This window comes from Peromyscus maniculatus, chromosome 4 (genome assembly GCF_049852395.1).
Source record: "Peromyscus maniculatus bairdii isolate BWxNUB_F1_BW_parent chromosome 4, HU_Pman_BW_mat_3.1, whole genome shotgun sequence".
NCBI classification, from domain to species: domain Eukaryota; kingdom Metazoa; phylum Chordata; class Mammalia; order Rodentia; family Cricetidae; genus Peromyscus; species Peromyscus maniculatus.
The window spans coordinates 135,030,929-135,050,774 of record NC_134855.1 but is presented as its reverse complement, the minus strand read 5'-3'; the positions used below and the strand labels follow the sequence as shown (position 1 = coordinate 135,050,774).

Genomic DNA, 19,846 nt, shown 5'->3' with positions numbered 1-19,846 from the left:
CAGCATCACCTGCGCATCATAAGTGTGTAGCTTGATGGTGTTCTAGGTATGATTAATTGCTCACATTAGTCAAAGGGCTTTTGTCAGATGATACTGGTTGGCTCTCTAAAGGGAGCCATTAGGGACTTAGACCTTATGAGCTAGCTGAAGCTGTTCATGGCCTCCTGCTTTTTTCTCATTCCTAGCTCCAAAGTGGGTTTCTTGTCATGTATTCCCCGTGGTACTCTCAACTTCCTCTATTGATTGGCTCATGTGAGTATTTCAGGAAGGGCTTGCTGTCTGCGTCTGGACTAGTGCCTTGCTCTTCGTGTTCGTGTTGTGGTCTCACGCTAGTCTGCCTCTTCTCCTTTCCCTGTGACAGACGGAAGGAGTGACAAAGCGTCTGGCCGAGAAGAATGACTTTGTGATCTTCCTGTTTACACTGATGACAAGTAAGAAGACGTTCTTACAGACGGCAACACTCATCGAAGACATCCTGGGGGTGAAGAAGGTGAGCGGCCGTCTCCGCGGTGGGCGCGTGTCTCAGGCCTGCACTGTCGAGCCTGGCTAACGACTAGCCAGGGCTCCTTTCAAAGAAGCTCTGCCCTCCCCAGTGTGCATTTCTTGGTTCTTAGATAGGTTCAGATATAAAACTAGGTCGTGTTCCTTATGCCCATGGGCCTGTATGGCTGTGAGACATAAGTACAAATGTAAATGGAGGTCAGAGTGTGAAACAAAGGTTCACATCGGCTTGGTGAATGTTTAGTGTTCTGGCTAGGATAAATTGCTTCTCACTAACTGTAGTGATATGAGCTCTTCGCATGCTTTTCTGCCGTGTGCACCGGTGACTTCTCACGAAGCGGCGTTCTGTGTTTGAACTGCTGTGAAGCCTTTGGCCACTGGTTTGTTCCCTCTGGTGGTAATAGTGGCCTTTGCTCTATATTTTCCTGTCAACCTTCAGTTGGTTGATTGCCTTGAACATGAGATCTCAGTATAAGCACTGAAACCCTGCATTCTTTTGCCCGTCTGTCTGTCCTTCCTTCCTTCCTTCCTTCCTTCCTTCCTTCCTTCCTTCCTTCCTTCCTTCCTTCTTTCTTTCTTTCTTTCCTTCTTTCTCTCTCTCCCTCCCTCCCTCCCTCCCTCCCTCCCTCCCTCCTTCCTCTTTCTTTTTCTTTTTCTTTTTCTTTTTCTTTTTCTTTTTCTTTTGTTGTTTTTGAGACAAGGTTTCTCTGTGTAGCCCTGGCTGTCCTGGAATTCACTCTGTAGGCTAGGGTGGTTTCAGACTCACAAAGATCCTCCTGCCTCTGCCTCCCGAGTGTTGGAATTAAAAGCATGTGCCACTACTGCCTAGATTTTTTTTTTTCCTGGAACTAGGAATTGTACTTAGAGGCTTGTACATTCTAGGCAAGTGTTCTCTCACTGAACTATCACCCTGTGTGTAGCTCATCACATAGTTGAGGTTATCTGGGCAAGAGTGAGACTTTGTCTTAAAAAACAGCAACAAAAGGATGAAAACATTAAAGTTTTCTCATCAGAAACTCATAGACTTCCAAAAACACACCCATCTACGATATGCTGGACTTTCGGTATAATGCTTGTTAGGACCTGGCGTTTATTTCCTCAGTCCTCTGCATGCCTCACTGCTGCTGGTTGGCAGACTTCTTCTCATTGCTATATAGTCTCCTTGAGGTTGCTGTTGCAGAAAAGAGGGTGCCACACACACTGTCACCTAGCTGTCACTTCTGCTTCCTGTGGGCCTTGCCTGTTATTGCCCAGCAGAAGCATCACAAGTGGCTCATTGTCTGTGGGAACACATTCGCAGTGTGCCCAGGCCCCAGACAGTCCCTTTGTGCTCTCTGATCAGATGCCTTTGTTATTTCCCAAGAATCGTGTGCTCAGTCCAGTGTGTGAGACTGACTGTCAGTGCAGGAACTGCACGCTCCCTGGCAGGCTCAGAGTAGGGGCAGTGATTGCTCCTTCCCAGCTCTGCCCACCTGCTTCCTCATGCCTTCTTGTTCCTATCTGTGTTAATCCAAACTGGTGGTAGGTTCTTCCACACTTTGTAGGTGCCTTGATAAAAAGTGTGACACTAAAGTGGAAGCGTGAGCCACTGGCTGGGAAAAGATACCTGCAGTTCATACAGCAAACAAAGGATTAGCAGTGGTGGTGCACGCCTTTAATCCCAGCACTCGGGAGGCAGAGGCAGGCAGATCTCTGTGAGTTCGAGGCCAGCCTGGTCTGCAGAGTGGGATCCAGGACAAGTACCAAAACTACACAGAGAAACCCTGTCTTGAAAAACAAAACAAACAAAATCCCAAAGGATTAATATTCAGAATTCATCAAAAATTCCTGCAAATCATCATGAAAAAGACAAATAGCCTGGTTAATAAATGAGCAATATTATGAACAGACATTTCACAAAGGAGAAACAGATGAGCTGTAAGTAGATGTTTGTGTTCACTGATAAGTCAGGAAATACAGCTCTTACACTGTGTGAGGTGCAAGAGCAGATCCTAATGAATGTAGAGTGGAAATTCTTCCTATGGAATGGACTTGTCCAGTGTTTTACTTTGTACTTGAACGAAGACATGCTGTGTGCATGGTACCTGGGAACACTGCCCAAGGGCTGGGGCCTCAGGGTTTACTGTGGGGGAGCTGTATGTGACTTGGGCCTCAGCACACTTGTAGGTCAGTGATTCTTAGGAATGAAAACATGTAGCCAGAAAGATGGCCTAACGGGTATAGGCACCTGCCACCAAGCCTGACAACCTGAGTTCAGTCTCTGGGAACACGTAGTGGAAGGAGAGACCAGTGGCTGTGAGTTGTCCTCTGACCTCCTTTTGTGCTGTGGCACACCCATCAATAGATAGACACACATAACATATATATGCACATGCACGCTGTTGTGGGCTATTTGTACCCTGTGTGAAGGTGTATTGCTGTGACTGGTGTAATAAAAAGCTGAACGACCAATAGCTAGACAGGAGGTACAGGCAGGACTTCTGGGCAGAGAGAGGTAATAGGAGGAAGAGTCTAGTCATGCAAGAGAGAGAGAGAGAGAGAGAGAGAGAGAGAAAGTGAGGAGACACAGAGGAAGCAAGGTAAGTGGTGTGTGACAACGTAGATTAGTAGAAATGGGTTAGTTTAAGTTATAAGAGCTAGTTAAAAACAAGCCTAAACTAAGGCCAAGCTTTCATAATTAATAAGTCTCTGTGTCATTTGTGAGCTGGCAGCCCAAAGAAAAATCCTACTACAACACTATATATATATACATACATGCACACCTCATACATATATACACACATACCACATACATATACACACATATACAAATACACATGCACACCCACCTACACACACACACACACACACACACACACACACACACACACACACACACAATGTAATTAGAACAATATTTTAAAGGAAGTGAAAATACTAGGGGCTAGGGACATGGCTTGGTGGAGAAACACTTGCTGTGTAACAGTGAGGACTCCCCACAGTTTGAATCCCCAACACCCACATAAAAACCAAGTGGTCAGGGTGGCCCATGTGTAATCCTAGGGATCTTGGGCAAGCTGGCTAGCTAGACAAGGCGAATAGGCAAGCTCCATGTTTCAATAAACAAGGCAGATCAAGATCCAGTAAGACACCTAACATCAGCCTCTGGCCACCACAAGTGCCATACACACTTGTACACATGTGACTATGTATACACATACATGCAAAAAAAAGAAATGAGAACACTAGAGTAAACCCAGAAGCTCTGTCTGTCAGCTAGAGGGAACAGATCCAAGTGTGTCATACAAGGATATTGTTTGAAGACCTTCTCCCCCACATACATGTGTATTGGGTTGCAATGGAAAACATGTCTCACTGGTCGTTCAGAATTGTTTAGTAGCTGCTGCTCTAGGAAGACTTCTCCGTGGGCATCAAGCAGCACACTTAGGGGACGCTGTTTGAGAGCAGACACTGAAAAGCAAGCCTGAGACCAGGTCTCCTCACACATTGGGATATACTGAAGCATTCCACATGACTGGTGCTGTGGGTAAAAGCACAGCTGAGTAGGGAAGTAAAAGCCAGCTGCAGAGTGTTGTAGGCTGCATGCCATTTTCATAAAATAAAACATAAAACTTTGTTTGTTTGTTTGTTTGTTTTGTTTTCGAGACAGGGTTTCTCGGTGTAGTTTTGGTGCCTGTCCTGGATCAGGCTGGTCTCAAACTCACAGAGATCCACCTGGCTCTGCCTCCTGAGTGCTGGGATTAAAGGCGTGCCTCACCTCTGCCTAGCTACATAAAACTTTGTAAGGACGAAGTCATTTCACAGCGGTGGTCACCCCCAGAGGCAGGGATGGTAGGAAGCTCACACAGTGAGAATCCCATTGTACTTTATAACGTGTATCAAATGTTACAGTGAAAAGGTAGTGAGGCTGAGTTTAACGGAGCCTTTATTCTAGGGAGGCTGAGGCAGGGGAATTAAAGGAAGTCTAAGTCCAGCCTAGGCTACAGCATGAGTTTTAAACTAGCCTAAGTTGTAGTAGGATAACCCATCTCATAACCAACAGCAACAAGAAGTGGGTGTGGGGTCGTGGACCTGGTTTTGGACCCACACCCTGAGTTGGACAGGGCTAGCAGGGTGGCAGAGCCGAGAGTCATACACTGAGTTAGATGGGCCTGGGGGATTGGAGCAGCCGAGTGTCTAGTGATAGCAGTAGTAGCTGATGTCAGTGTGTACTGACTGGAGAGAGGACGGACAGACAACTGTTCCTAGATGCTTCCTTCTTAACAAACCCCTGTCCTTCATCACCACGTCCAGGAGTCATTTGCCTGTTGGGTGCAGTTGCTGAGCTCCTTGCCCCCAGGTGCTCCACTGTGTGCATGTACACAGGACCGCCTGTAGGGGGCTCACCGCAGCGTTCCTAAGTGTGCACGGAGGAGAGCAACACACCGTGTAATAAAGCAGTGATGAAGAACTGAACTAGAGCCAGTTGTTGGAGGCTCTGTATAGATTTCAGTGTGGAATCACAAGTAAGGTCCAGTGTGTTCATCATGTGCCCAACAGTGCTGTGGCGATTAATGGAAGTATTTTTGAGGACTGAAAACACAAGTTCAAAATAATGGCTGCCTCCTGAAAGAGAAAGGGGATTGTAACTCTAGGACTTTACAGATGCCTTTGGCTGTCTTTTAAAAGTTTTATTTCTTTTTTAAAAATTAATCTAGGCACCGGGCAGTGATGATACACGCCTTTAATTCCAGCACTTGGGAGGCAGAGGCAGGTGGATCCCTGAGTTTGAGGCCAGCCTGGTCTACAGAGCGAGTTCTAGAACAGCTAAGGCTAAAACCCTGTCTTGAAAAAACAAAGAACAAAACGTAATCTAGGAATAGGGAACTAGTAGAGTGCTTGCCCAGCATGTGTAAGGCCCTGGGTTTGCTCCCTAGCACCATATAAACTGCATAGTGCTGTGCACCTCTAATTCCAGCACTCAATAGGTGGAAGCAGGAGAATCAGAAACTCAAGTTCATCCCTAGCTGCATAGTTTTTTAAAGCTAGCCTGGGCTACCTAGACCCTATTGCAAAAAAAAAAAAAAGAAAAATTCTATAGGGAGAATAGTGATTTGTAATTTAGAAAACTTGAATGGTAGGTTTTTAAAAAGGAACCAAATGTGCTGCCAGAGCAAAGGCAGACAGTGAGAACAGTTGTGCTTACAGGGTAAGTGTAACCTCCATACTAACTGTGAGATAGGGGAGTCCTGTTCTATTACTAACTGCCTGGGAACAGTAGACACTAGGTCAAAGTAATGGGAAGGAGGAGAGATTCCAGACCTTGACTGAGGCTGCAGAGCTGGGATTTGGACCCAAGTGGTCTCACTGCTGAGCCCGGAGGAGGAATGCGAGGAGGACACATACAGCTTCTTGAGGAATTGAGCATGGGGATTGTTTATTTGTGTCTTCTATAGGAAATGATTCGGCTAGATGAAGTTCCTAATCTGAGTTCCTTAGTATCCAATTTCGATCAGCAGCAGCTTGCTAACTTCTGCCGGATTCTGGCTGTCACCATTTCAGAGATGGACACAGGGAATGACGACAAACACACGCTTCTTGCCAAAAATGCTCAGCAGAAGAAGAGCTTGAGCTTGGGGCCTTCCGCAGCTGAAATCAACCAAGGTAAAGAGTTCTCAGCATTTCCAGGCGTAGTTGAGAGCTTTCTTCAATCACCTGGCTCTTAATATCTCTTTGCAATCTGTGTATTAGGGCTTCTGGGGTCCATTTGGAGGATGTAAATTTTGTGTCTGTTTTTTGTTTGTTTGTTTCAAGACAAAGTTCAATAGCTTTAATCAGGTTTTTTAATGAATCTAGAAGTTCAATAAACTCACTGTCTAATTAGAATTACAAATGCTTATGTTTTAAGTTTTTCATGGCCACATTGTGGTAACAGAAGATCAAGACAGCCCATATGTTCATCAGTGAGAGGCTACTTACATTATGGAATGTTTGTATAATGAAAAATGGTAAAAAAAAAAAAAAAAAAAAGGTATAGGTTTAAAAAGAGTGATGATACATCTATAGACTGGTATAAGAAAATCTACAAAATATATTCATTATAAAAAGGGAAATATAGGTCCAGGACTGTAGCTCAGTGGTAGAGGGTGCTTGCTTAGCACAGGCCCTGCGTTCAGTCCCTAGCAGTCAAGGTAGGTGGGGAGTAAGAGGATAAAAAGGATGGGATGGGATACTTTTACCGTAAGACAGGGATGGTGAATAAAACTACATGGTAGTTTGTTTGCATACAGTATTTGTAAAGAAACTGAAGGATACAAAGAATTGTCAAGTGCTTACCTGCTAGCAAGTGGGTGACAGTATTACTGGAACTTCTTACTGTATGCTTCTTGATTTAGAGCACCGAATTTGAGTTACTTAAACAAGAACAAGAACCCTCACGATTCTAATCTACTCCAGTTACTCTCTTTAGTGGTGTTGGGGGTTAAACTCAGTGCCTTGAGTATACTAAGCAAGCATGAGATGGATGAGCTACCCCCCCCCCCATTTTCAGATAAGGGCTCTTCAAGTTTGCCCTGGGTAGCCTTGAACTCACTATGACTCTAGGCTGGCCTCCAATTGAACCACCTACGTAGCTGAGTTGGTTTTTTTTTTTTTATTATTATTATTTTTATTTTATTTTATATGTGTGTGAGTTTTACCTACATGTATGTCTATGTACCATATGTATGCCTGGTGCCTGCAGAGGCCAGAAGCGGGTGTTAGATCCCTTGGGACTGGGATTTCAGCTGGTTATGAACTACTATGAGGATGTTGGGAATTGAACCCTGGTCCTTTGGAAAAGTAGCCAGTGCTCTTACCTGCTAAGCCATATCTCCAGCCCCAGTAGCTGAGATTTTAGGACTGTGCTGCCATGCCTGGCCTTATCTTATGGCTCTCTTTTCAGCAGAAAAATAACTATTATATTGACAAAGTATTCTTCCCAGAGCTGGGTGGAAGAGTGTAGATGATTTAATTGAATCATTTGCGTGTCTTTTAAGTTAGTTGTTGAGAGTTAACAGCTAGATATTAGAATTCAAGCTGTTGACACAGCTCAAATTTAATATTTATTATTAAAATAATAAAAATGCAGTAGAAAACCATTACCATCCCAAGGTAGCATCCTCACAATGCTCTGTAAATAAAAGTTTTTTTTTTAGCCATTTGGCTGGGTGCATATAAACTTATTTAAATGAAAATAGCATTACCCTTCATCTTGGGGGACTAAGATAATCTAGCTAACTGGTTTGATTGATTCCAAGGCCACTTTTCTTTTATTTGGGGTGTTGAAAAAAGAAAGTTTATATATAAAATAGCTAGGTTCACTTGCCTGCTTGTGTGGCTACTTCCTGCTGATTGGGGGGGGGGGTTGCTAGTAATCATATGGGGACACAAAGAAAATTTTGGATTATGGTCAAGTTCTGATTGGAGTAGTCTGTGAGGCTGTATCATCTCAGCTAGCCATCTCAAAATTGTCCTGAGCAGTTTGTAGTCCAAAGACGATCTTTGAGTGGTATTGTCAGCTTAATGGCATTATCATTGTCGTGATGGAATCGTTGTTGTGGGGTCCCGTCATCTTTTTGGAGACTTCAAAGTCACTCACTGTTAGGCATGGTCATGGTTCACTGCCAAAAATGTTTTTCCTGGGACATTTTTTTTCTAGATGATTTGTCCTTTTTCTTCAGATGTCTCATTTGTCCAGTGTTCTTCAGATTCCTTAGCCTTCATTCTCCTGAAAGACAAAACAAAACCCTTCCCCAACCCTAACTTTGGGGAGGTTGGTTCCCTTTTGACAAGTTATATCTAATCTAATGAAAAGCATTTGTTAGTCCTATAAGTTAGTTTAAATTGAATGGTCATGCTGGTTGATGAACTATCACCTCTTCTAATTAAGAGGTCTCTCTTGTTCAAATTGAACCTTTATCAATTTTGATGGTATCCATAGCTTTTCTTCTCCTGTGGAAACAAAAACAAAACCTTGTCCCCAATGTAACACATATCCTGGTTTCCATTCTGAGGTCAGCACATCTTTAAAGTGTATAGGCTGACTTAATTCTGTAGTTTTTTCTATTATCCAGTGTCTCTCCACAGCTGTTGTTCCTTTCTCATTAGCACTGAGAAAATTCAAAGTTAACAGAGCATTATGTAATCTATTTCTGGGGTTTTCTGTTTATTTAGCATATCCTTTAGAGTTTGATTTGATCTTTCTATGACTGCTTGGCCTGTAGGATTGTGTGGTATACCTGTAATATGCTTTATATTGCAATAAGCAAAAAACTGTTTCATTTTACCAGAGATATATGCTGGAGCATTGTCAGTTTTAATTTGTACAGGTTTACCCATGATGGCCATAACTTCTAGCAAATACATGATTACAGAAACAGCTGTTTTGGAAGTTGCCAATTGAAATTCTGAATAGGTATCAATCGTGTGGTATATGTATTTCAATTTTTCAAATTCTACAAAATGAAACACATCCATCTGCCAGATTTCATTCCTCTGTGTACCCTTTGGGTTATATCCTGCTGGTAGTGGAGTCTGATTGTAAAAAGAACAAGTAGGGCATTTCCTTATAATTTCCTTGGCTTGTTGCCAGGTTATGGAAAAATCCTTTCTCAAACCCTTACTATTGACATGATGTTGTTTATGAAGTTCTGAGGCCTCCAGCACATTTCCTATCAATAATTGATCAATCTTGTCATTACCTTGTGCTAGAGGGCCTGTTAGACCTGTATAGGATCAGATGTGTGTTATATAAGGGATGATTCCTATTCCTGATTATTTCTTGTAACTGAATAAGTAACGAAGTTAATTCTGACTCATCAGGGATAAATTCAGCACTTTGAATGTATAAGACCACTCTTTCTGCATAGGGTACACAATATTTCACCACAGAATTGAACTTGAGTTCTTTGGAAGACCAGCAAACATTCTTAACCATGCTCACCACCATACCCAGTTTTTGAAGTGTTGTTTCTATCCAGTTTTGTTCATAAGCAGCTACTGTAAATACTCAGATTATATGTCTCCATTCTTTTTTTCTGGTGTTAAGAATTAAACACAGGGCCTAATGCTATCTAGATATGCTCAATACCGAGCTACACCCCAACCCTGCTTCTGTTCCTTAAATTTTTTTTTGGGGGGGAAGAGATTAAATCAATATTGTTTAATAATTTTTATTTTTCTCCTTAAAACAAGTTTTTTAAAGAACTATATAAAAATATGCATCATTTTTAAAGTCTGTTATATTCTTTATGGAGTTAGCTATATGTGATCAGTTTGCTGTTGATAGACATTTAGTGATTTCTATATTACAAAAAGAACATGGTTGAATATCTGTACAGATTTTTGTGTGCGTGCATGCAAATGCCAGACATCATCTATGGCTGTTCTTCCTCAGGGACTGTCCACCTTGATTTTTGAGGCAAGATCTCCCACCTGGGACCTTGTCCTCTTAGTTTTTTGTAAACTTCACTTGGCCAGGGTCAAATGGAAAGACGAACCTCAATGGAGAGAACACCTCCTTCGGGTTGCCTGTAGGCCGGTCTTTTGTGGGGCAGGGGGGCATTTTTTTGACTGCTAATTGACAGAGAAGGGCTCAGAATACTGTGGTGATGCCACCCCTAGGACCATATCCTGGGTAGTATAAGAAAGAGGTCTGAGTGAGCCAGTGAGCAGCATCCTCCATGGCCTCTGCTTCAGTTCCTGCCTCCAGGCTCCTGCCTTGCTTGGCTTCCTTTCCTGACTTCGTCAGTCATGGACAGTTAACCTGGAAGAATAAGAAGTAGTAAACCCTTTCCCCTCAAGTTGCTTTGGTTGTGGTGTTTTATCATAGAAATGCTAACCAAGACAGACCCCTGTCTACCAGTTAGGCTAGGCTAGCTCTGAGGAGCAGCTTCTCACACGGTGCCTGGGATGGACCTCAGGTCCCCGTGCTTGTGTGGCGGACACTTGACTTGATGAGCTGTCTCTCCCTCCTTTCAGTATAGAGATTCTCATAATGAAAATTTACCAAAAATGAGCCTTTAACTCAAATACACACATTAAAAGCACAAAGTTATTTTTATTTATATCCCCAGTTAGAGCCAGGTTCCCTGTACATCTAAAATCTAAACTTGTTTCTGAAGTTCATTGCTATTTTATTTTGGCTTGGCTTTTTTTTTTTTTTTTTTTTTTTTTGAGACAGGGTTTCTCTGTGTATCCCTGGCTATATTGGAACTTGCTTTGTAGACCAGGCTGGCTTCAAACTCACAGAGATCCACCTGCCTCTGCCTCCCAAGTGCTAAGATTAAAGGTGTGTGTGACCACACCCAGCTACTTATTTGTGTGTGTGTGTGTGTGTGTGTGTGTGTGTGTGTGTGTGTGTTTTGCCTGCATATATGTCTATACCACTTGGGTACCTGGTGCCCAAGAAGGCCAGAAGAGGCCATCATAGCCCTGGAACTGGAATTATGCACAGTTGAGAGCTACTGTCTGGTCCTGGGAATTGAACCCAGGTCTTCTGGAAGAAAAAACCCAGGTCCTGTTTAGGCCTCTGAGCCATCTCTCCAGCCCCTTGGTACTTTGTTTTTAAAAGGGTAGCTGTAGCTGCTATCATACTAGACCCTCTCCTGGCTGGATAGGGTAGCATATCTATAATCGTAGCATTTGGGATTGGGAATTGAAGGCCAGCCTGGGTCCTGGAGACTGTCTCTACAGAAGGAAACAACAACAGAAGGACAGAGGAATCCTCCCTGCCACGGTCAGGGCTGCAGAGCTGTTCTGTGAATCCCTTCTCTTTCTCTCCTTGCAGCGGCTCTTCTCAGCATCCCTGGCTTCGTGGAGCGGCTTTGCAAACTGGCAACTAGGAAAGTGTCAGAGTCAACGGGCACAGCCAGCTTCCTTCAGGAGCTGGAGGAATGGTACACGTGGCTAGACAATGCGTTGGTGCTAGATGCCCTGATGCGGGTGGCCAGTGAGGAGTCTGAGCACAATCAAGGTACTTTCTAGGGGGTCCCCTGAGTGGTAAGTTTTTCCGGACCCCTTGGAGACATTCTTGGTCACCTTTCTATGGAGAATTAAGAGTTGCTTACAGTAGAAATTTTCTTAAGGTGGTCCTACACCAGGACTGTATTAAAACTTTTAATAAGTTCCACTTTACTTCATAAAAAGAAGAAATAAAAAAATCTGAATTTGTCTAATAAATAAATAGATTGAATTAGAGTTGCAAAAGCAGCTCAAAATAAGAGCCCGACACCACATGGCTTCACTGGTGAAGTCTACCAACATTTAAGTTCTTCCATAAAGCAAACACTTCTCAACTCATTCTTTGAGACAAGTTTTACCCTTAAAACCAAAGAGATCACAAGAAAAGAAACTTACAGACTAACATCTTACGCATATAGATGTACAGATCCACCGCCGCCCAAAAGAAACTTCTGTAGCCAACTAAGTGGTCGCCTTGGGAGTATACATGGCCTGTCGCCTGTATAGGTTGCCCTAAGGGATGCTGGGGACAGTGTTCGTGTCTCTGATCTCGGTTGTCAGGCTCCAGACAGGTATGCAGGGTGCCTTTGGGCAGCACAGTGAGCAGATAGTCATAGATAAATCAACATCACCAAGAAGCTGAAAAGACCGATCTACAGAACAGAACATTTTTACAAATCACGTATATAATAATGGACTTGAATGAAGAATGTATAAAGAAGTCTAGGGGTGTAATTTGCCTAGCACATGTGAGACCCTGTGTTCAGTACCCAGTACTGACCAAAAGAGCTAATTAATTAACTGAAGAAAAGAGTATGGGGCTGAGGAATGCCCAGCAGTTAAGAACGCTGCTTATTGCTCTTTAGGGGACCTGAATTTCAGGGATCCAGAGCCCTCGTCTGGCCTCTCACAGATATGAACATGCACGTGAATTTTAAAAAAAAAAAAAAAGAACACCCATAGAGGAAGACTAAAAAGACAATTCATTCTAAAATACAGACAGGGATCCAAATAGACATTTCTCTAAACAGGAAAAAATGGCCAAACACACATGGAAAGCTGCCCAGCAACTTTAGCTATTAAAAAATAAATAAATAGGCCGGGCGGTGGTGGCGCACGCCTTTAATCCCAGCACTCGGGAGGCAGAGCCAGGTGGATCTCTGTGAGTTCGAGGCCAGCCTGGACTACCAAGTGAGTCCCAGGAAAGGCGCAAAGCTACACAGAGAAACCCTGTCTTGAAAAACCAAAAAAAAAAAAAAAATAAATAAATAAATAAAACTGTGAGGAAACGGTTCATACTCTCTTTCCCCTCCTTCCCGTGTTTGCTTACATGAGCTGCCCTCTCCGCCCTCTTCCTCCTGTAGCCCTGTCCTCCTTCCCGTGTTTGCTTACATGAGCTGCCCTCTCCACCCTCTTCCTCCTGTAGCCCTGTCCTCCCTCCGGCCTCCCCGGAGCCCTGCAGAGCCACGTTAAATAGTGTTCAAGGCTCAAGTGTGTGGCCAAGGCGAGCGTCTGTGTGCTGCTGCCATCTCCTCAGACCACTGGACTCTTGGGATGTTCTGGGTGCTGGTGAGGGTATCCCAGTGGGAAGGAGTGAGCCTGGCTTTCCTCCTGTGTAGAGAACTATATACTAAATGGATACCGTTTTCTCACTTAGATTTTGTTTGTTTTTTTCAAGACAGAGTTTCTCTGTTAGTTTTGGTGCCTGTCCTGGATCTCGCTCTGTAGTCCAGCCTGTCCTCGAACTCACAGAGATCCACCTGCCTCTGCCTCCTGAGTGCTGGGATTAAAGGTGCGCATGCGCATGCACGCACACACACCCAGGCTAGATTTTTTTTCTGTGGTACATTTTTTTCCTCCAGCTTTGCTGCTACCACTGGGTTACCAGGAAGAGCAGAGACTGACAAGGAGAGAGCCCAGGCCTCACTGGCAGTTGGATGGCAATGAGGAGTCCGTCTGCGGAGTGTGGGGCACACACCCTTAGTCCCAGCACAGGGAAGGCAGTGGCAGGTGGATGTCTGAGTTCAAGGCTATCTTGATCCACATAGCAAGTTCAGGCTAGACCGGCCTACAGAGTGAGACCTTCCCTCAAATTAATTAATTGATTAATTAATTAAATTAAAAATTTTAAAAAACCGCCAGATGGTGGTGGCACACGCCTTTGATCCAGCACTCGGGAGGCAGAGGCAGGAGGATCTCTGTGTGTTTGAGGACAGCCTGGTCTACAGAGAGTTCCAGTGCAACCAGGGCTACACAGAGAAACCTTGTATCAAAAAAACCAAATAAATAAAAGATAAATAAAAACAAAAAGCTCCAGTTATCTATATCCAGTTATAGATAACAAGTATATTATATATCTCAAAAAATCTTAAAGAATTTTGGATGTTTGAAAAGATAACGTTTAACTTAAGTCATTCAGTAAGCAATGCACATGTATGTATCTATCTTATCAAAACTTTGTATAATATGCCCCATTAGTAGGGACACTTTGTTTTTATGTATTAGTTAACTTTTTAATTTCTAAATTACAGCAGACAAGCATTAGCAGAGGAATTTTTTTTTACTTTATTCAGCATCCTCATATGTTGCTGACTTGTGTGGGCATTGTTCTAAGCACCTTCCATATGTTAATTCTTCCCACCTTTGCTACGACACCACCACTGTCTCACAAAGGAGGATGACTGGGCAGCACAAAGAAATCATCCATCTTCCCTCACGGCACAGGCCAGGCTCGCGTCTGTGCTCTTCACCACTGCGCCACGCTGCGTCTTATTATCTTCATGCCTCACTGTCTGTTTTCAGAGCTCTTCCTAAGAATCCAGTGCTGGACTCTTGTGAAGTGGGTAATAAAGTGAATGAGCAGGATTACCTAAGGGAAAATCTTATGAAAGAACCCCTCATGCTGTCAGCAATGTATAGACAGCACCAAACGCTTGGTCACTGGAGACCTGAAGAATGTCTCCACAGTTTACTGTCGGATTGGTGACAAGAAGTCCCCGAGAGAGGCTCCGGCACTGGCTGTGTTAGAATGCTGTACTTGGTGTTGGAGAGTGCAGAACTACAGAGCCGGCCCTAGGTCTCGAAGCTGCTCTTGTAGGTGTAAGGAAGTTTCCTGGCTTTTCAAATGTCTAACGAGGGTTTGAGTTCGGTCTGATGGCTCTTTAATTCCAGTCTCTTCACAGCAGGCCTGTGGGTAGAGCAAGTTTCCTCAGGAGTCAGGCCTTACCCATCATACGGGGGTTCTGTCAGCCTCCACTGTGTTCCCTCCTCTAGGCGCTTCAGAGGAGAATGCGCTGCCACATACCTCAGCCAGGACCCAGCTGCCCCAGTCAATGAAGATTATGCATGAGATCATGTACAAACTGGAAGTGCTCTATGTCCTCTGTGTGCTGCTGATGGGGCGTCAGCGAAACCAGGTGGGTGCTCCCCCAGCTGCAGAATGGGAGAGATGAACGCAAATACTGCATGATCCATGGAGTGCCAGGTGTACCTCCACCAGGCCGTCTCAGCATGGCACTCTCCAGCCCAGCAAGTCTATGCGTTATTCACCTCCTTGTAAGGAAACCAGGCTGATTCTAGATTCTAGAGCCTAGAGTTTGAAGCTCTGGGCTTCAAGCAGCATTTCTAGACTGTGCAGGCCAAGAGCAAGCCTTTATTTTAGTAATGTAAGATTAAAGACTGATGCTGTGTGCTGGGCATGGTGGCATAGACCTTTAATCCCAGTATTAAGGAGACAGAGGCAAGCAGATCTCTGTGAGTTTGAGGTCAGCCTGGTCTACATAGTGAGTTTCAGGACAGCCAGGGCTACACAGAGAGACCTTATCTCGAGAGAGGAAAAAAAAAAAAAAAGACTGACTCTGTGAAGAGCACACCAATTGGTTATCTAATATCAAATGGTCAGCCCTGAAAACATATATAGAAGTAACGTTATATAGACTGTGCAGGTTATATTTATTTATTCAGAAATACACACGCGCACATACACACACACACACACACACACACACACACACACACACACACACACACAAAAGCGCACGTGCGTCTATAACAGCAATTAAAGAAGAAGCCATGAATTGAAAGAGCAAGGGGGACGGGATACAGGGGAGGTTTGGAGAGAGAAAAGGGAAAAGAGAAATGATGTAATTATAGTCTCAAAAAATTAAAGCATAAAAGTCTGGCCCTGTCGGTGCAGTAGAGCGGCTGCCACTCTGAGGTGAGATCAGGGTGCCGGGGCAGAGCCTAGAACGATGCCCACTCATGAAACCTGAGCAGATGTTGGGCAGTGGGGAGTGGGGTTCCCTAAGCCTTGGAGTAGGAGAGAGGAACAAGATTGTCTTCTACTCACCTTCGTGACTGAAAGGTGTGCAGAGCAAAACTGCTTACTTCAAGGCAAGCAGGAAGGTCTAAAGAATGCCCTCCATGAATTCCCCGTGACCTACTCCTTCCAGCTAGGTCCAGTGGTGAGCTGGAAAGAGGCAAACCAAGGATAAGATGCCTGAATTTGTGGTATTTCCTTAGCTGACCTTGTCTAAAACAGTCTTGCTGGGCTTCACTGCCCGTAGAGTAACAATAACAGATCATAGGGTCGATTCTAGTCTCCTTCATTCTCTGGCTCTTCATATGACAGGGATAGTCTGTTCCTAACAAGAGGTAGCAAGGGATTTGTTTCATGTTATGTAAAAATATTTAGTAGGCACATCATTCCCATAGTTGATACAAATTAGTATCAGTGGAGCCTGTCTCCCTTCTGGGCCTCCATGTACCAGAACACATCTGAGTTATCCGTTGTCGGTATTTCCTTCTGTAGATCTTTTATACTTACAAAGCAAATACAACTTTTATACATTCAGTTGAATACAAGACACATTTCCTTCCGTGTATTCTTTGATGGTTCAGCTCACTACATGTGAAAGACTTGGATTCTTTCTTTTCCATTTATCCCATCATTTGGATGTGTTATTATTTGTTTAAGTGTAAATTATGTCTGTGTTGGGTATTATAGGTAATACTTCCACCACTGATACTGTAAATATGTCATTTATCATATGTAAGGGTCCTCTAATGATAAAAGGAGAATTTTTGGCCAAGGAAACACAGATTTGTGAATCTAGGGGATCGTGCCAAACCATCCTCTTGCAGGTGGTACCAGCATGCCCTGTCATCGGTGTCCAGGTCGCCAAAATGGTGCTGACTTTGGCATTGATGACCAGACACCTGAGAAAGTGTCGTGAAGGAGGAAAGAGTTGTTTTTGTTTGTGGTTTCACACGTGTTGTGTAATTGTAGTAAGGAGGGTGTGGTAGAGCGGAGCAGTTCATTCATGACAGCCAGAAACAAAGGGGAAGCAGGAAGACGCTGGATCTTACTTCCTAACGTCTCTAAAACCCCCAAAGTAGAACCTCCAGCTGAATACTGAGCACAGGGCCCTTTACTTTTATAAGCCTTGGGGGGAAAAGTGTGTATGTGTGCGTACGCACCACACATACATATATATGTACTGGTATCCATGGAGGCCGGGAGAGGACACCAGATTCCCTGGAGCTGGAGATGTGAGCCACCTGACATGGATGCTGGGAACCAAACTCAGGTGCTCTGGTGACTGACAAGGAAGGGCTAGATGAAATTGAGACCAAACTCAGCAGGGAAACCATTAAACCTGTAGCCTTGTGTTTAGAACAGGGAGTGGCGTGTCTTGAGGTGAGCTCCGGTGGCTTGGGAGCCTTGCCATGTGACCTTGTCATTGCAGCCTTCATGGCACCCCTCCTGGACAGGCTCTAAACCTTGCCTGCAGCTCTCTTCTGTAGTTGCTGTAGATACATCCTGGGGTCTCCATCACAGCTCAGTTCATGCATCACCCTCCTCTAGGTCTTCCTTTGAAATCTCAATGAAAGCCTCAATGATTCCAATAACTCTTGCATACTACATGTCCAAAAAACCAGTATCATGTGAGCTGGGCATAGTGTTGTAAATCTATAATCCCAGCTCTCAGGAGGAGAAGAAATGAGGATCACAAGTTCAGAGCCAGTCTGGGCTATAAAGCGAGACACTGTCCTAAAAACAAAGCAAAAATCTAATATCCTGTGAGTGGTATTAAGGGGTGCTACTAACTCAGGTAATGGCTAGGTCTCCCTTGGACTATAAGTACAGTGGTCTTTGAGTGTCTGGGGAGCTGAACCTGGGAGAGTACTTGTATAGATGGCCCTGTGTGAGCAAAGCACCCTGTCCTCTGTCTGCTGTCAGAAGAATGCTTCAAATGAGCTTCTGACCTTATACCTGAGCCTGGGGCAGGTGGGGTCCCTCTAATCCTGGAGGTGCCTCTTAGGCACGTTCCCTGTCTTTTCTGTTCCTATGCAGAGTGCTTGGCTTCTTTTTAATGGCCCTAATCTCTTTCCCAACCACATCCTCTTTATCCACAACTTTCAATTCCTTCTTTTTCTGGATAACCCACTTTGCTTTATAAGTTCTCTGCTCTTTGCTCCCAGTTTTCACTATAAAATGAGCTAGAAGCAGCCATCAATAACCATGCCACAGCTCAAATGCTATGCTGTAGTTGGAAGGTTCTCTGGTGTCCCGCCTGGCCCCAAGGTCAGGACAGTTCTCTCCTACCCACGGTCCCGCAGCCACTTATAAAATAATCACGCAGAGGCTTATATTAATCACAAACTGCGTGGCCTGTGGCTTCAGCTTATATTAGCTAGCTCTTTCAACTAAATTCAACCCATTCCTATTAATCTATATGTTGCCACGTGGCTGTGGTGTTACTGGTCTGCTGGCATCTTGTTGCTCCTTTGACAGCAGATCTGCATCTCTCCTGACTCAGCCCTTCTCTCTCTATCTCTTCTTGGATTTCCTGCCTAGCTATAAGCTTTCTTGCCATAGGCCAAAACAGCTTTATTTATTATCCAATGGGAGCCACACATATTCACAGCATACAGAAAGACACCTCACAGCACTATGCTGTCTTAAAATTTCCTCTTTCAAATTAGTCTATCACTTTTAAACTCAGCCTCCCACAAAGCTTTAGGATATGGGCAAATATAAGCAAAATATTTGCCAGAATGTATTGGGAATGATCTCTAAATTCTATTCCCACTGAAACCTTGTGAGCAGTCTTATTTTTGTTTTTTTGTTTTTTTTTTTTTTTGAGACAGGGTTTCTTTGTGTAATCCTGACTGTCCTGACTCACTTTGTAGACCAGGTTGGCCTCAAACTCACAGGAGTGAGTTCCTGTGAGTTGCCTCTGCCTCCCAAATGCTGGTGTGCACCATGCTTGGCTTTGTGAGCAGTCTGTCTCTATGGTCTGCTTTTCTATGGTATTCTGGTGTTTTGAGCGCCTATTAGAATCTCCTGTCCAGCTGTACATGTTGTCTTTATTAGGTTTTGTGTCACTGTGAAAAGCAGTCTGAAGGAGGAAGATTTCCTTTGGCTCACTATTTTAGAGGGGTCTTGTGGTGAGAAGTGTGGTACTACAGAACAGTCCCCACTGTGAGAATGAGGAACCAGAGAAAAGGGCAGGGACGAGATACTCTGATGGATCGATCTACCCGTCATCTACTTCCTCCTCCTCCTCCTCCTCAATTTGAGACCCTCCTGAAGTAGTGCCACAGCTGTGAGCTGGCATAGTTACAGATGCCGAAGGCAGATGAGACTTGGTCGCCTTTGCCTGTCTGAAAAAGCAAGATGGTTTGAGATACAAATTTTTCTCCATGGTGAGGTTGAGCTTTTCTTGTGACTAAGAACATTTTCTTGGTGCTGGAGAGACGGCTCGGTGTTTAAGATTGGCTGCTCTTCCAGAGGACCCGGGTTTGATTCCCAGCACCCACAGGGCAGCTCACAGCTGTCTATAAATTCAGCTCCAGGGGATCCGACACTCTTTTCACCTTCATGGACACTGGACACACTACGATGCATAGGCATGTATGCAGACAGAACACCCATACACATACAATAATAAAAACAAGTTAAAGTCCGTATTGTCTTTTTTTCTTTTAGGTGTATGGGTGTTCTGCCTAACCGTGTGGCCATACACTCTGTGTGTAGTACCCTTAAACGCCAGAAGAGGGTAATGGATCTTCAGTGACTGGAGTTACAGAAGGTTGTAAACAGCCATGGAGATGTTGAGAATCAAAGCCAGGTCCTCTGGAGGAGTAGCTAGTGCTGTTAACCACTGAGCCATCTCTCCAACCCTTAAAAACATTTTCTAGCTGAGCATGGTGGCCCATGCCTTTAATCCCAGCATTCAGGAGGCAGAGGCAGGTGGATCTTTGAGTTTGAGGTCAACCTGAACTACAAAGCAAGTTCCAGGACAGCCAGGGCTACACAGAGAAACCCTGCCTTTAAAAAAAAAAAATAACAAACAAAACA

At 44.1% G+C, this 19,846-nt stretch overlaps 1 protein-coding gene across 2 annotated transcripts in view; it reads left to right on the top strand.

The window, feature by feature from the left end:
* Trpc4ap (transient receptor potential cation channel subfamily C member 4 associated protein) overlaps window positions 1-19,846 on the top strand; it is a 73,537-nt gene that overhangs the window by 37,741 nt on the left and 15,950 nt on the right. For both annotated transcript variants that reach the window (XM_006988254.4, XM_042276585.2), the window contains exons 6-9: window positions 362-490; window positions 5,937-6,144; window positions 11,309-11,494; window positions 14,755-14,897. In XM_006988254.4, coding sequence (XP_006988316.1) covers window positions 362-490; window positions 5,937-6,144; window positions 11,309-11,494; window positions 14,755-14,897 — 666 coding nt within the window. The remainder of the gene's footprint in view (window positions 1-361; window positions 491-5,936; window positions 6,145-11,308; window positions 11,495-14,754; window positions 14,898-19,846) is intronic.